Source organism: Pseudorca crassidens, chromosome 3 (assembly GCF_039906515.1).
Source record: "Pseudorca crassidens isolate mPseCra1 chromosome 3, mPseCra1.hap1, whole genome shotgun sequence".
Classification (NCBI taxonomy): Eukaryota; Metazoa; Chordata; class Mammalia; order Artiodactyla; family Delphinidae; genus Pseudorca; species Pseudorca crassidens.
Genome location: NC_090298.1, coordinates 106,224,694 through 106,240,347, shown reverse-complemented (window position 1 = coordinate 106,240,347; position 15,654 = coordinate 106,224,694). Strand labels below are relative to the sequence as shown.

At 37.1% G+C, this 15,654-nt stretch overlaps 1 protein-coding gene across 2 annotated transcripts in view; it reads left to right on the top strand.

The window, feature by feature from the left end:
- Positions 1 to 15,654, top strand: part of FBN2 (fibrillin 2) — a 285,484-nt gene that overhangs the window by 255,927 nt on the left and 13,903 nt on the right. For both annotated transcript variants that reach the window (XM_067731631.1, XM_067731630.1), the window contains 11 exons: positions 1,480 to 1,605; positions 2,273 to 2,425; positions 3,227 to 3,292; positions 3,607 to 3,732; positions 4,309 to 4,428; positions 5,330 to 5,452; positions 5,886 to 6,017; positions 10,942 to 11,067; positions 12,385 to 12,591; positions 13,542 to 13,667; positions 15,272 to 15,394. In XM_067731631.1, coding sequence (XP_067587732.1) covers positions 1,480 to 1,605; positions 2,273 to 2,425; positions 3,227 to 3,292; positions 3,607 to 3,732; positions 4,309 to 4,428; positions 5,330 to 5,452; positions 5,886 to 6,017; positions 10,942 to 11,067; positions 12,385 to 12,591; positions 13,542 to 13,667; positions 15,272 to 15,394 — 1,428 coding nt within the window. The remainder of the gene's footprint in view (positions 1 to 1,479; positions 1,606 to 2,272; positions 2,426 to 3,226; positions 3,293 to 3,606; positions 3,733 to 4,308; positions 4,429 to 5,329; positions 5,453 to 5,885; positions 6,018 to 10,941; positions 11,068 to 12,384; positions 12,592 to 13,541; positions 13,668 to 15,271; positions 15,395 to 15,654) is intronic.

Here is a 15,654-nt window from a genome sequence, read left to right as displayed (position 1 = left end):
TTTCTAATGTGACTATATGTACACTCACACACACACACACACACACACACACACACACACACACACACACACATATAAATCCATCCTGACATTCAGTGGACATTACAGTGGACACAGCATCTTTTAGGTGCTGGAAACGCAAAAAGGAAGTTTTTTTCCTACAGGTAACTTACTGCCTAAGAGAAAAGACATATTTCGTAAGAAACCCCGTTTTGTAAAGATATCCTTACAATTCAGCATGACGGACACTGTACTGGGATCTGTTCAGGATGTGGGATCACAGTAGGAGGCTGTGAATAATGATGGTGGTGGTGAGAGGATGGCATGTCAGGAAGCCTGTCACAAAGGATTGGTGACATTTGAGGTGTCTCTGAAGTGTTGGATAGAAATTTACTTATCAAAGAAGGAAATGGAACAGAGAGGCATTTTGAAAAGAGGGGCAGCACAGACGTGGTAAGGGGCATCGATTGGCCAGCCCAGAAGATTGCACTCAGTGCTGCAGGCAGTATGGAGCACTGCAGGTTGATTTAGAAACGATGTGGTGCGACTCACTCATTAAAATTCTGCAAATACAAATTGAGAATGTAGAATGTGCCAGACACTGTGCTAGACTAAGCTGAGGGTGCAGCAGTGATCCAGACAGACAGACACATCACATAAGAGGCACATCACATAAGTTCATGGAGCTTATGTTCTAATGTGCCTGAAATTGTGTAATGTTTATTCATTTAGTTAAAATAACCCATTAAATAAGCACTTCCAATGAAAAAAGGCCGAACATCGCTGGTAAGGAATCCTTGTATATTTTAAGGAACCATTCTGGGGTCAGGTGGAAATGATAAAATTCTCAACACATGTCTGAGTTCCCCTAGTTCCACAGGCACAGATTTTCAAAATAGGTGTGTGTTTTAGAAAACCAGCCCTGGTGGCAGTGTGAAGAGGAGAGAAGGAGATGCAGCAGTCCAGCTGGGAGATTTGCAATAATCCAGGCGGCAAATGATGTTGAGTTTGAATGTAGAGAGGAGATAGAAATTACAGGCCACATGCTGCTTGCATGTGAAAGTTGAAAGGTCAGGGAGAGGAATAAATGTGATTCCAGGTCCCCAGTGTGGATTGCTGAGAGGGGCATCATAGAAGGGGACCATTGCTGAGGATGCGATGCCTGTGAGACATTGAAGTGGTCCTGTCAGGTAGGCAGGTGGATGTAAAAACACCCCCAGGGGTCAAGTCTGGAGAGCTAGAGACCGACTTGGGAGTCTGGGGCTATGGTTGATTGAAACTGGATGTAATCTTTGACTTTTGAGGCAGTAACACTTTATTTTTTAAAGATAAGTTAAACGTATACATATACAATGTATTGTTTCATGTTAAATATCCAATGGCTAGTGAACTGTTAGAGTGTGGACAAATTATTTATTTTCAAATATTGAACAATGTTTTGATTTGATTCAATCAATAAATTATCCTGCTCTTCTGCAGATATAAATGAATGTGATGAAGATCCCAACATCTGTCTTTTCGGTTCCTGCACCAATACTCCTGGGGGCTTCCAGTGCATCTGTCCCCCTGGTTTTGTATTGTCTGATAATGGACGGAGATGCTTCGGTAAGTTTTGAAATGGCTTCTCTGTCATAATTGGCCCTTAAACTTCAAAGCTAGACAGTAAGCCATGATTCAGTGTTTGTCACTAAAAATATATGTCTCTGGCAAATACATCAGCTGTAAGTTTAAAATGTAGGTCTCAGATGTATAAGCACTGGACAATTTTTAAGGCACTTTGAATTATTGGCTCTGTTTCTACATTTTAAAAAAACTTCATGCTAAAAGAAAAATTGTTATCTTGTTTCATCATTTTCATTCTGTTGTTGGCATAGATGTTTTGTACATTGGTGAGGAGTTGCTTCTGATATGATGTAACTTACTGAAAATTACCTAGATTGATTTTGTTAGGCTATAATGTAACAGTGGGGGAAAAAAAGACATGGAAATTATTTTAATATTGAGCATAATTTGTCACATTTCCTAAGCACATTATTAAAATATTGTAAATATTGTAAATAATTAAATATAATTTTACAGAGCGGTCAGTTTAAACTGGCAAGTGTTAATCAGCAATTGAGGATTTCCAGACCTATCTTTTAACTGCTAATCTAATCTGCATCACATGTTCAGCCCATGAGAAATGTTCTGTCGGAAACAGAGTTATATACAAATTATTCCATCTTTTAAAATGACCAGTAAGGAGATCTGTGATGTTTGCTTTCTTGGTTAGATACTCGCCAGAGCTTCTGTTTCACAAACTTTGAAAATGGAAAGTGCTCCGTACCCAAAGCTTTCAATACCACAAAGGCGAAATGCTGCTGTAGTAAGATGCCAGGAGAGGGCTGGGGGGACCCCTGTGAGCTGTGCCCCAAAGATGATGAAGGTAAGAGCAACAACTACATAAAATGCCACTTTGCACTAGTTTGGGACTGTCTGGCGGAACCCAGTTGGACTATGTAATTTATGAGTATTTTGAGGATGAAATTATCCCCTCGCTTATAAACTTTAATGGTTCAGTGAGCAACCTAGTCTCAGGAACTTCTTTCAACTTTTGTATTCAACATGTGTACATGCAGGGAGTTACCACGTTATTTCATTTCTTCCACCAAGGCTAGTATTACTTGTTTTGAAAGGAATGAATTTGAGAGGTGCAGGGCAAGAGATCCAAGGAGGGGATGAAAATTATATTCCAGATTGCTGCGGGAGTCCCACATGGGTATTGTATCCCACGCTGTGGCTCCCAGCCTCTTATGTGATGTTCTGAGAAGCTGAGTCAGCACAATAGCCATTTGCAGGAATAGACCAAGAACCTCACAGATCTAGTTAGCACAGCTGAAGGGTACAATTGTTCAGCAGTCTTGGAACTGGCCTGGTCTGAAGGCCAGAGGTAGCTTCTGTGTGTAATGGGCAGAGAGGCTCTTTGGCTGACCAACATTAAACAAGCAAGCAGACAGAAGCAGACACCCTCCATAGGTGGTGCTCTGGGAGGAGCTCGACAAGCTCAGGTGACCTCTAAATATGCTCAGCGTTGCTTTTGCAATAAATTATAAAAATAGAAAGACTCTTACTAAAAACAGCCTTGTAGAGGAGAAGTAAGCCTCATTTCATGTATTATCAGTAATCAGTTAAGTTCTCTGATAGCTGAGACTCTTTGATAATGGGTAATTTGTGTTTTTCTCTGTAGTGGCATTCCAGGATTTGTGTCCCTATGGCCATGGAACTGTTCCTAGTCTTCATGATACCCGTGAAGGTGTGGTTTGATATATTTTATTTTTATAGTCTTACATAAGTAAATTTTTGTACATTTATTTTATAATCATGCTGATTTTACTGTATAACATAGTATATTGCATTTAATACACAAATACAATATTTATTATATAGTTATCATATGCACTATATTTATCATAAGACTATGTTGTAACATGTGAAATACATTATATATTTCTCTGATAAAAGAATTGTTTATATGTTTTAAAATTTTTAAGCCTCTTTTGAATAGATATATACAGTTTGGGCATATCTTTTTATGTAAGAGAGTTCATGGGTGATTCTGTATTTTAGATGTCAATGAATGTCTTGAGAGCCCTGGCATTTGTTCAAATGGTCAGTGTATCAACACAGATGGGTCTTTTCGCTGTGAATGTCCAATGGGTTACAACCTTGATTACACTGGAGTACGCTGTGTGGGTAAGTGCTGACTCCACATTTCACACTTTGAAAGTTCTGTTTTCTTTCTTATATTCAGCAAAAGGTCTCTCAGGCCCCATGGGTGGCAGTGGGATTTACAAAGCCAGGATAAGTAGCTAGTAACTGCTCTTTCTTCTCCCATTCTACATTTTCCAGTAGACCTGGTTTATGTGAAGATGGGGAGAGTTGCCCAACCTCTGCCTTCAACCAAATATACAAACTCTGATGTGTCTAGAGATTTACAATTGCCAAAACCACTAACTGGGAAAGAGATCCATTTTACTTTATGACTTTCCACTTCTGCTCTGGTGGCAGAAGACCACATCCCTCCCTGGGTTTGTGTTTTTTTTTAGGGCAAGCCACGGCTGTCTGAAGGCTCAGATGATTGCACACTTGATCTCTCGGGGTTCTCTGCATAAAGGCCAGCCAGCCAAGGCCAAGGGGGGTTGCAAGAGTCATGTGTGCCCTGCACAGATCTGGGACATGTATGAGGGCCAGATGGATATTCATGGGCATACTCCTATAAAACTAAACCTTCTCCAGATTTTGTGGCACTTTCTTATTCTTCTCTTTCAGATACCGATGAATGTTCAATTGGCAATCCCTGTGGAAATGGGACGTGCACCAATGTTATTGGGAGTTTTGAATGCAACTGCAACGAAGGCTTTGAGCCAGGGCCCATGATGAATTGTGAAGGCAAGTGATACTTTTCTTTAGTATTATTTCTTCTTGATATAGAAAGGGTTTTTCATGTCTCAGCTTTTATTTATACTATTCTGACGTTCTATTGATGATTATATTCATCACAAACATATTTTTCTTTATCTCAGTGAGCATAGTTACAAAAGCTACTTTAAAGCCCTTGTCTGATAATTCCAGCATCTTGGTCCTCTCAGAGTTGGCGTCAGTTGCTTATCTTTTCCCTTGAGATTGGGTCACATTTTCCTGGTTCCTAAGTAATTTTGGATTATGCCCTGGATATTGTGAATGATGTTTTCTGGAATCAGTTATATTATTTTGAAGAATATTGACGCTTTTGTCTTAGCAGGCAGTTAACTTGGATAAACATAAAAGTGGACTGTCAGGCCTATGGAAGACAATGGTTCAGATTTCAGTTCTGTTCTTGAAACCCTAGTGGCTAGCTTCTTTGATTTTGGGCTACACATGTATGGTTAAGTCAGCAACTTGGGCTGCGTTTGTGCAAAAAAATGAAAAAGGTATTTCTCTACCTCTGGTCCTCTCATTTCTGGGATTCCTCCTCATTCTTCAGCAGCCTTGGTTGCCCCAAGGCTCCCTTCCCTGAATCCTCCTGGACAGAAGCTCAGAAAGGTTCTACTGAAGATTTAGCTGCCAGGTGCTGCTGTCAGGACTGGTGCTATCCACAGGAAAAAAAAATTTGAGAACCTATTCTTTGCCTGTTGTTTGCTGACTTTCAGTTCACCACTAAAAACCACTTGAGGTGTTGTTTTTGTATTTTTTTCAGAGTTTATAGTTGTTATTTGTTGGAGGATGAGTTAGGTGCAAATACATCAGTGTTTATCTGAGCAAGTAATTAGAACTCTAGGCTGAGCACATGCCTGCCTGTTTTCTTGATCAGATATCAATGAGTGTGCCCAGAACCCACTGCTGTGTGCTTTCCGCTGCATGAACACCTTCGGGTCCTACGAATGCACATGCCCGATTGGCTATGCCCTCAGGGAAGACCAGAAGATGTGCAAAGGTAAGGCTACAGACAGGGGAGTAGTTAGCACTTTATTTGCCATGCTGGAAATATATTTTAATGAGTTTATGGTTCTCAGCTGTCTTCTTCTAGAGCTTTAGAGAAATTTATCTGACAACATTGCTGGTAGATTTCCATATCTAGATAACAAGATACTTGATGGTCTGTCCAGTCAAGTCAAAAATAAGATGTCACACTCTTGAGCTCTTATTAAAGCAAAGATAGCCCTTTCCTGAACTTCTTATCTTTAGGACCAATGCTGAAATTTTATAAATCTAGAATACAGCCAACGGTTGAAAAAGACTGGGCTCCTCCTTTCTCTGTTACATAATAAGAGCCAGAAGACCAAAAAAGTGACTTAAAAATACTAAACAATACCCTGTTCCTGAAAATTTCTTACTTCTATGTTTTTCCTGTTAAAAATATTTTATAGACCTGGATGAATGTGCTGAAGGGCTACATGACTGTGAATCTAGGGGCATGATGTGTAAGAATCTGATTGGCACCTTCATGTGCATCTGCCCGCCTGGGATGACCCGAAGGCCTGATGGAGAAGGCTGTGTAGGTAAGGCTTTATGGGATGGTGTCTTTTTATTTAATACTTCTACTCCAAGACAGATTTACAGCGCTATTCCCAAATCATCCTAACTGCAAGCCAGCTATTTTCCAGCTGTTTCAAGGCTGTGCTATATAGCTAGATTTCTTCGATCTCAGGGTCCATGCTAATACAGTAGGTTCTGGATAATACAGTGGAGATTATGCTTGTCCTAGAATATATGCCCTCTTGTTTATCATAATTCTCTGTCTTGTAAATCTAAATCATTAAATTTAGAAGTGTGGAAAAAAACTCCTTGAAACAATGCCACTTACTTATGTAGCAAAATTAAAAGTATGAGTTAATATTCTTGCTTTTGTATCACTCCATGAATGAGGAGAGTAATGAGGCAGGTAATCTCCAGAACTCTGTTACAGGCTGGGTATTTCTGTGACTTAGCCATATTTTTTAATGTTTTTGGACCTCAGTTAATTCATCTATTAAAGGGAGGAGGTAGGGCTGGGGCTCTAAGATCACCTCAGGAATTTGAAACGTTATGATTTTATGATGAGTACTGAAGTATCACACCATGTAAGCTGGTCATGGCCACCCCATCCAGTGTCTCAGCACTTATTCCCTAAAGTGTTGTCGCCTGAGGCACTGCAGCCCACGACACGGTCTTCCTCCTTCTTGAGAATAAGTGTCTCCCCTTCTTTAATTAATAATCTGCTGTGCTCCCTTTTTAACGTCCAATACCTGGAAAAATGTGGATATTTTTGGAGGAACATTTGAAGATTACTAATAATTTCTTATTTGGGAAAAAATAACATAATAATAGTATTTCTTAAAATAAATCTATTAGTGATTGCCTGGTGCTAAGAGTCAGAATGGAGAGTGGCTGTAAACGGTTGCTGGGGATCCTTTTGGGAAATGGAAACGTTTTAAAACTGGATTGTGGCAATGACTGTACGACTCCAGAATTTACTAAAAATCACTAAATTGTACACTTAAAAATGGAAATTTTATAGCCAGTAAATAATACCTCAGTAAAGTTGTTTTTAAAAATGAATCTACCATAGGAAAAGAAACATGAGGATGTCCACTAAATTTTGGTTGTAGTAACAACCAAAAAAAAAAAAAAAGAGTAGGAAACAACCTAAATGCCCATCACAGGACGACAGCTAAATAAATGTGGCATGGCAATGCTATGAAACCTTACAGAGCAGTTAAAAGGAATAAAATAGATATGTGTATGTACTGAAGTAAAAATAACTAAATATTTGGTTACAGAATAATATATACAATGTGTCATATTTTAAAGAAAATTGTAAATCATACAATATTTTTTCTGTAGGTACATATGCAAGCCAGTAAATACACAGGAAAAGATTTATTTATTTATTTATTTTTAACCATTAATTCTTTATTTTTGTGTTTATATTGCAACATCATATTGGAATACAAAAGCTTTTCCCCAAGGCCAGCATGCTTTCTTCCACAACAAATTACACTCCAGGTTCTCACTATTGATAACATATATTTAGTTACAAGATGTGCATGCAAAAGCAAAATATGCTTTGTGTGACTTAAGGCCTTGTGAATATTTAATAAATTTGGTGTAATGAATATTATTAGGAGAGAAAAATGATTTGAAAGTAGTAAGATTGATGATATAACACGAATCAAGAGGGATATAAGGTAATTATATCATTTTACTGTATTCAGCAACCAGAAAAATCTGAATTTTAGCTATCAAACTGGAAAAATATGGTGTATTATTTTCTCTGCAAATGGCCAAATAGATTAAAAATTAAAAGACTCTATTAGGTTCATTATACAATATGCAAGCTGTAAAATATTATTAATCTTTTCTATCGTTACTAGGTTTCTGTGGCAACTTGGAAAATCTTATGCTCAAGAGAAATTTCCCAACATTTGTTTGCATTGTCAGGAAAATTTTTAAAAAAGAAAGAAAATAAATCTAAGATTTGTAGCAATCAGGTCTTTTTAGATATGTTTCAGTTATACGTTTTGAATTACAAAAAACATAACATTAAAGCAGACAAGATCCAGATGGATGCTAAAATTAGTGGGCAAAAATTTAAGAGAAAAAGGATATAAACGCCAATTCGTAGAAAAAGAATTACATCCAGGGACGCTATTAGAGGTTACTGGTCTGAAGTGAATTCAACTGTATGTGTCAATTTTAATTTTTTTTACAAAAGAGTGAATTCCTGAATTACATATGTAATATTAAATTAATTTTTAAATGTCTGCAACAACCCATCAGATTATAATTGGATTTCATAGTTTCTTTTAATCTAATAGATATTTCATTCGAAATCCACTACTTAATAAAGTTAAAATAGATCACCTTAGAGGTTTGGTTATGCAGTGGTTCTTTCAAAAACACTGTTTTTCTAAGATCTGAAAACACTGTTCTTACAAGGTCTGAAAACCAAGTTAAACCTAGACTCTTAAGTCATGTTTATAGAGTAATATATGTTTCTCAAAGTGTATGAAAGGGTAGAAATAACATGTATGGAAGACACTGTTACAATTCTGACTTGTTACGCATGAGATCCGTTGTAATTTTTTTTTTTTTGGTTGCATTGGGTCTTTGTTGCTGCGTGCGAACTTTCTCTAGTTGCGGCCAGTGGGAGCTACTCTTCGTTGCAGTGCGCGGGCTTCTCATGGCGGTGGCTTCTCTGTTGCAGAGCACAGGCTCTAGGCACGCAGGCTTCAGTAGTTGCAGCATGTGGGCTCAGTAGTTGCAGTGTGCAGGCTTCAGTAGTTGTGGCGCACAGGCTTATTTGCTCTACGGCATGTGGGATCTTCCCAGACCAGGGATCGAACCCATGTTCCCTGCAATTGACAGGGGGATTCTTAACCACTGCATCATCAAGGAAGTCCCCATTGTAATTTCTTTTTGTCAAGTTATCTCAGGGATTCTCAGTGCCAAAGGTGTGAAAGCAAAAGTAATCCAAGACTTTAAGATACATCAAGTTATCTTTCAAGTATAAAAGCTGTACTATATATCATCAAACATGGCAGAACTCACTCAGTATATCCAACAAAAGCCCTTCTTGAAAAAAGTAATTCAAATCAGACAACTAAAATACTAATCAAAATAAAGGTATCAACATTAGGGACAGGATGAGATCAAGAAGGTAGACCTTGAACCCTCAGATTCTAGAAATAAGAAACACTGTACAATTTTTTAAATCCATAACTCAGTTTAATACTTTTGCGTATACTTTAAAACTTATGCAATAAGTTTCCTAAAAGAAAAAATATATATCTTTAACAAGAAACATCACAGTGAGTTTCAGAACAATAAGAGCAAGTGAAAATCCTTAAAGCTCCCAAGAGAGCAAAACCAGATTCCCTACAAATGAACCTTAATACTGTATAAAAGAAAACAGTGGAGCATCAGTATTTTCAAAACATTCTAAGGAAAAATAATTTTGAACTAAAATTTTATATCCAATCTAGTGATAAAGCAAACAAAAATATGGCATTGTCAGAAATGTGTTGTAGAATATTTATCACCCACGTACCCTCTCTGAAATGATTACCAAATTATATTCCAATATATTTTTTAAAGTTAATTCAAGAGGAAGTAGTAGTATATGTGAAGCAATGGTAAGCCAAGAAACCAGTAACCCTTATTATGTGGTTTAAATAGATGCTGGTGGTCCATAAAAACAAAAACATAACAAACCAAAATTTCTCGACCACATCAACATGGCAGGTGACACAGGGAGAGAAGAGAAAGAAGTCATACCAAGGTACTCGTTATGGTCAGAAGCTTTTGAAACAGATACCTCTTGATATTAATAGAAAAATATTCATTAAAGTGTATGTTGAAGTTGTTTCATGGTTACCACTGGAAGAATAGAAGATTACAACTTCCAGACATGAGTTAGGGATGAGAGGAGGTCAGAGAAAACTAGACTGATCGAAGAAATATTGAGAGAAGGGGGCAATAGCATGGTAAATATAAAATAATATAAAATGGCAGGCAAGAGTCCAAACATATCAGTTTGGAAATAGTTCAAATTTCTGTTAAAAGGCAAATGTACTTTTAAAAATTATTTTACAATGCAGCTTGGTGCTTTTTACAAGAAACGTACCAAATCAAAATGTGAGCTAGATTGAAAATAAAGGGGTAGAACAAGATATTCAAGGCAAATGCTAATAAAAAGCAAGCACATGCAAAATAAATATTAACAGATTGAAGATTGAAAAGTATAGACATGAAGGGAGCAATTAATCAGAAGGATTTAATTGTCATGAGTTCTCATGCTTCTGACAACATTGATTTGAAAAATACCTCAAACAAAATTTACAAAATATCAAATAAACACAATAAGTAAGTACATAGGGATTTTAATAAAACAATTTTGCTCTAATATATTTATTTATTTATCACCAATCAAAAGAGCAGTACGGCCTAAATTCCTTCTTCCATTAGCCGCCCTTAACACACTGCTCCACTCCTGTGATTTTACTCAAAGGCAGTCTAGGAACTTGTCCTTTATCCATGGCCTAAGTGCCCTTTTACCCTACTCTCCACCTCTCCCTAACACCTACCCCCCCCCCTTTCCCGCCCTCAGCCTCTCTCTCATATCACATAAATTGGCATCCTCTTCCCCAAAGTTCTTTCTCTCCTTGTCAAGTAATCCCTTTTGGAGGCCAATTTTCTTATTCTCCATCAAATATCACCTCTTCCCCGAAAAGAGGAAGAGGAAAAGAAGGAAAGGGAAAAAAACACTTTGTTAACCAAGAACCCATCTTGGAAGGATGAGGTATATTTAAAAATAAATTAGTATTCTATCATATTAGTATTTTGGTGAGGAAGTTTTAAATATGATATAACCCATTAGAAGATAAACTTGTAAATTACAATTTTATAGTCTACTCATGATTCACATTATTTGCTTTTCTAAAGATGAAAATGAATGCAGGACCAAGCCAGGAATCTGTGAAAATGGGCGTTGCGTTAACACTATTGGGAGCTATAGGTGCGAGTGTAATGAAGGCTTTCAGTCAAGCTCTTCAGGAACTGAATGCCTTGGTAAGTTGATAAACGAGTATATTTTACTTGGTAAATGAAACATCTGTTTTGTGACATCATCACAGAAGAGTTCTACATATGTATCCTTGTCTGCTAAACAGATTCCCCAATCTGAGTAATAATCCACATACCTCTTCCTTAAAGGTAGACATCTATTAAAATGACATATTCGTATATGTATGTGTTGTACCTACGTCTATGCTTAACGTAAATAACCATCTTAAATGGTCTTTCCAAAATTAAGATTAATTAAGCTCTATGGAAAATGTGACTTTAGTAAAACTTACATCAGGGGATGATTTAATTCCAAAAGAAAATATTTGCTATGTAAGGTAAGCTTTGCTGTATTAATGATATTAAAGAATATGCCACATTTCAAAAATGCAGTGAAAGTTGATTTTTATTTTATGGTACAGGAAAATGTTTTACAAAATATTTTCTTTTGGAAAATATAAGTCTCAGACATTTTAATGATAACATGCATACATCATAAACCATTTTAGTTAATTATGAGCAGGTGTAAAAGTATGGAGTAGTAAAATTTAAGGCAAACAGAGAACTAGCACTCATCACTGGATTTGGTGCAAAAATAGAACATTTCAACTACATCAGATTGTTCTCAAAATGCTGTCATCTGCGTCAAATCCTAGGAAATTATTAGTCAAGACATTGGCTATTGTTGTCTTAAATCTAGACCTTTTTGGAAATAGAAAAGATAGCCTACAGAAAAAGTGTTCTTTTCTGTTCATATTAACAGTTCATTAGGATGGTTCTTAAAACCACATAAAAGATCTCTTTGCCTACTTATATCATTGAAATCCCTTTATTTATAATTAAAAAACTACTTAATCCAATGTTTGAACAGTATTTTAGATGTCTAAAATACAGGAGGTTAGATTGAATATGTACCAAAATTATAACATAGTCTAGAATTTGCTTTTCAAAAACAAATCCTGTTGCTCATTTGCTTATTTAAAGGGAAATAATTTTCTTTGATTTTCCTTTTATCTGGATTCTACAGGAATGGTAGTTTACTATCACTTACCTGCAGATGAAAAAAAAAGAAAAATCCCAAATCTATTTCTTAAGTATAGTTTCACTTATTATTAAATTTAATAAACTGTGTTTAGTGAAAGAACACTCCGTGAAATTAATCTCCAACAAAACTTTCTAATCATTGTCTTAAACATTGTCTTAAAAGAATATTTAGCTTTTAAGAAAGTATTTCTAAGGAGAACATTGATTGTCCTATTTAATTTGAAGACCAAGGTGTCAGTTCCTTGACACTGATGCCTATTAACTACATTCTCATTTCAGACAATCGACAGGGACTCTGCTTTGCAGAGGTATTGCAGACCATGTGTCAGATGGCATCCAGCAGCCGTAACCTTGTCACAAAGTCAGAATGCTGCTGCGATGGGGGGCGAGGCTGGGGTCACCAGTGTGAGCTCTGCGCACTTCCTGGAACTGCCCAGTACAAAAAGATATGTCCTCATGGCCCAGGATATACCACTGATGGAAGAGGTAAGGAGTTGAGGAAATTCATGCATATTATTAACGCAGTGAACATTAAATCAGATTAATTTTGAAGGAAGTAAAATAATAGCTAAAATATGTGTGTGTATGTTGTGGTTGTATATGCTTTTCGCTAATGCTTCAGAGACTTTGAAAGGTATAATCTTCATATTAAATCTAAAAGGCAGAATCTATTATTATTCCTATTTTAAAAGATAGAAACTGAAGCACAAAGCTTAAACGATAAATCATTTTCCCAAGATCACAGCCTTTTTAAGGGATGGACCAAGGAATGGAACATATCTGTCTAACCCCAAAGCCCATGGATAACTCCTGAACTATACTTGCTTCATTTAAATAAAGGTTACTTGTTTGTTTGCGTGTAACGCATTTGTTTGAGTGTACGCAGGGACTCATTCTGTTGGCAACATATTTACAAACCAGCAAGTCTCATAAATGATTAGTAGTTTCCATTTTTTTGGTACAATCAGTATACTAATGTCCTAAAAATGTCATTTTCCTCTATTACTATACAGATTCTCGACCCTGTGCTTGATTACTTTGCTAATGAAACCCTTTCTTCAGTCTAATACAAGTGTGAATTTAAAACCAATCCATGGTATACTATCACAAATTCCAAATTAGTTGAACTTCAGAGGGGTAGCTTTCTAGATTCCCAAAAAATAATTCATACTTAGATTGCAGAACGAGTAGACTTCAGTGGGGCTTTCAACATAGCCTTCCTTTTGTTTACCTCTTCCTATCACTTCAGATTCTTTTTTTTCTCTCCCTTCTATGTTGCCACTGGACTGAATGATGAAAAGGTACACCAGCACAATTATGAATGTTGGTTCTTAATGATCTGTCAATTCCTTAATTTCTCTTAGTTTCTAACCAGTTTTATTCTTGCATCTATATTAAATTACATTTGTTTTTGCCTTGGGGTTTTTGGTGGACAGATATTGATGAATGCAAAGTTATGCCAAATCTCTGCACCAATGGTCAGTGCATCAATACCATGGGCTCCTTCCGGTGCTTCTGCAAGGTTGGCTACACCACGGACATCAGCGGAACCTCGTGTGTAGGTAAGGCGAGGCGAGGCGTCTCTGCATCTGGGTGGTTGTTTCCTACATGTCATTTACTGTCAGCAGAGTATCTTTATTATGGAGCTTTGGAATGTACATTTTGTTAAAAAATGCCATTCCTTTCAGCAGTGTGGTTCTTAATATCATAGGAGTTGTCCAAGACCTTGTCTAGTAATGTGAGACACAGAATTGTTTAATTCATCAAAAAGTCTGTGCAATTAGGGAAACATAGAAATTATTAAAAATATATTTTCAACATTTTATGTTTAATTTAAAATGTATAAAGGCATGTTTGTTTGTCATTCTTTTAATGAAAGAATAGGACTTTTGATTGTGAAATTGTGTGTTTGCATATGGAGAGAGTGCTTTTTGCTTGTTTCTCATTGTGGTTTTTTTGCATAAAATATGCCAATTAAGCATCATCTAAAATTTCCAGTTGCAAAGCAGTCTCAGTACAGAGACCTTCTACATTTTTACAATCTCTTTTTCTAATTTATTTTATTGTCTCATCGACACCATTCTATGACAATTGGAGGGGGTTGGTAGCTTGCCTTTCTGAGTCTTTCCAAAGCATTTAGTTTTCATTAAAGAAAAAAAACTTTTCTCCTTCATATTTCATCAACTTACATCAACTTGTTTTAATAACAAGCATACCTGGCATGAAAAGGTTAAGAAAAACCAAACTAAATCTTAGTAAACATTCAACTCACTTGTTTGGGCAAGAGAGTGATAGAGACTAGGCTATCAATCATGAGCTTTTAGCATTCTGTGGGCTATCAATCAATGTGTTTTATGGGGGAAATGGAGGTGATTTGCTATCAGAGTCCTAGCAGAAAGAAGGTGGCATATTCAAATGAGGACAGTTTACAGAGACTTGTTTTTGACAAAGAGACAGTATATAAAGGTGCGGGTAGAGTGGGCAGAAACTGCAAGGGATAATGCTGAGTGCTGGGACTGTACCACCTCTGGGCCAAAGATAGAGGGAAAGGTTGAAACTTAGAAGAGGGAAGAAGTTTTGCCCAGAGACCTGCCTTGAGAGCATCTGTGACCTCTGATCCCATCTTGCGAGGAGGGAATTGAGGAATTAAGGACCAGCCTGAAGGCAGAGGGCAGGAGAGCCTGCTAATGGTGTCTGTGCAGTTCAGCCTCCTGGGCCCGAAAACAGGGTGGACCAGGGTGAGGACTGCATCTGAAGGGGGAAGTGGGAGGCTTCCAGCACAGTCTGTGATGCCGAAAGATTCTTAGGGGAGTGTCAGCTAAGAGAGGTTGAGAATTCCTGCCACATCCACGTGTCAAAGGAAAGAAACTCTAGCCTTTAAGTTTATGATTCTCAAGCTGTAAACCAAAGTACACCCAATCTAAAAAAATCTAGTGTATTTTTTTAAACCCAGACAGTTGTTCCGGATATTATAATATTTGCCCAAGACACGCTCGACAGAGTAAACCGGTAAATTAATTTAGAGAAAATTGTTCTGTGCCTCATTTCTATTTTCCATTTTAAGTTGAAGAGTAAAAGAAAAAGATGAAGTGAGAATATGGAGGGAGGAAAGGGACTGGTTTTTCCTTCTAACCAATAATTTAATCCTCACATCACTTTTGCTTAGATCTTGATGAATGTTCACAGTCCCCAAAACCCTGCAACTTCATCTGCAAGAACACAGAGGGGAGTTACCAGTGCTCCTGTCCTCGGGGCTATGTCCTACAGGAGGACGGAAAGACATGCAAAGGTGAGTGAAGAGTCTGCATTCTTCTGAAAAAAGAGTCCTCTCTTTTTTCAGATTCAAAGTCAGCTAATCAGGGATGATACTGTGTGTCTCACCTTCACTAAAGCACATCTTCCTAGTGACCATTTTATGATTCATAGAAAATTCTACCAAAGGACACATGCCAGGAGGCAGAGAGAATTAAAACCCGGGTTACAGTGGTTTGCTTCTTACAGCAAACCACCCAAACTGAAAAATAAATTAAATAATACAGTAAGCTATGG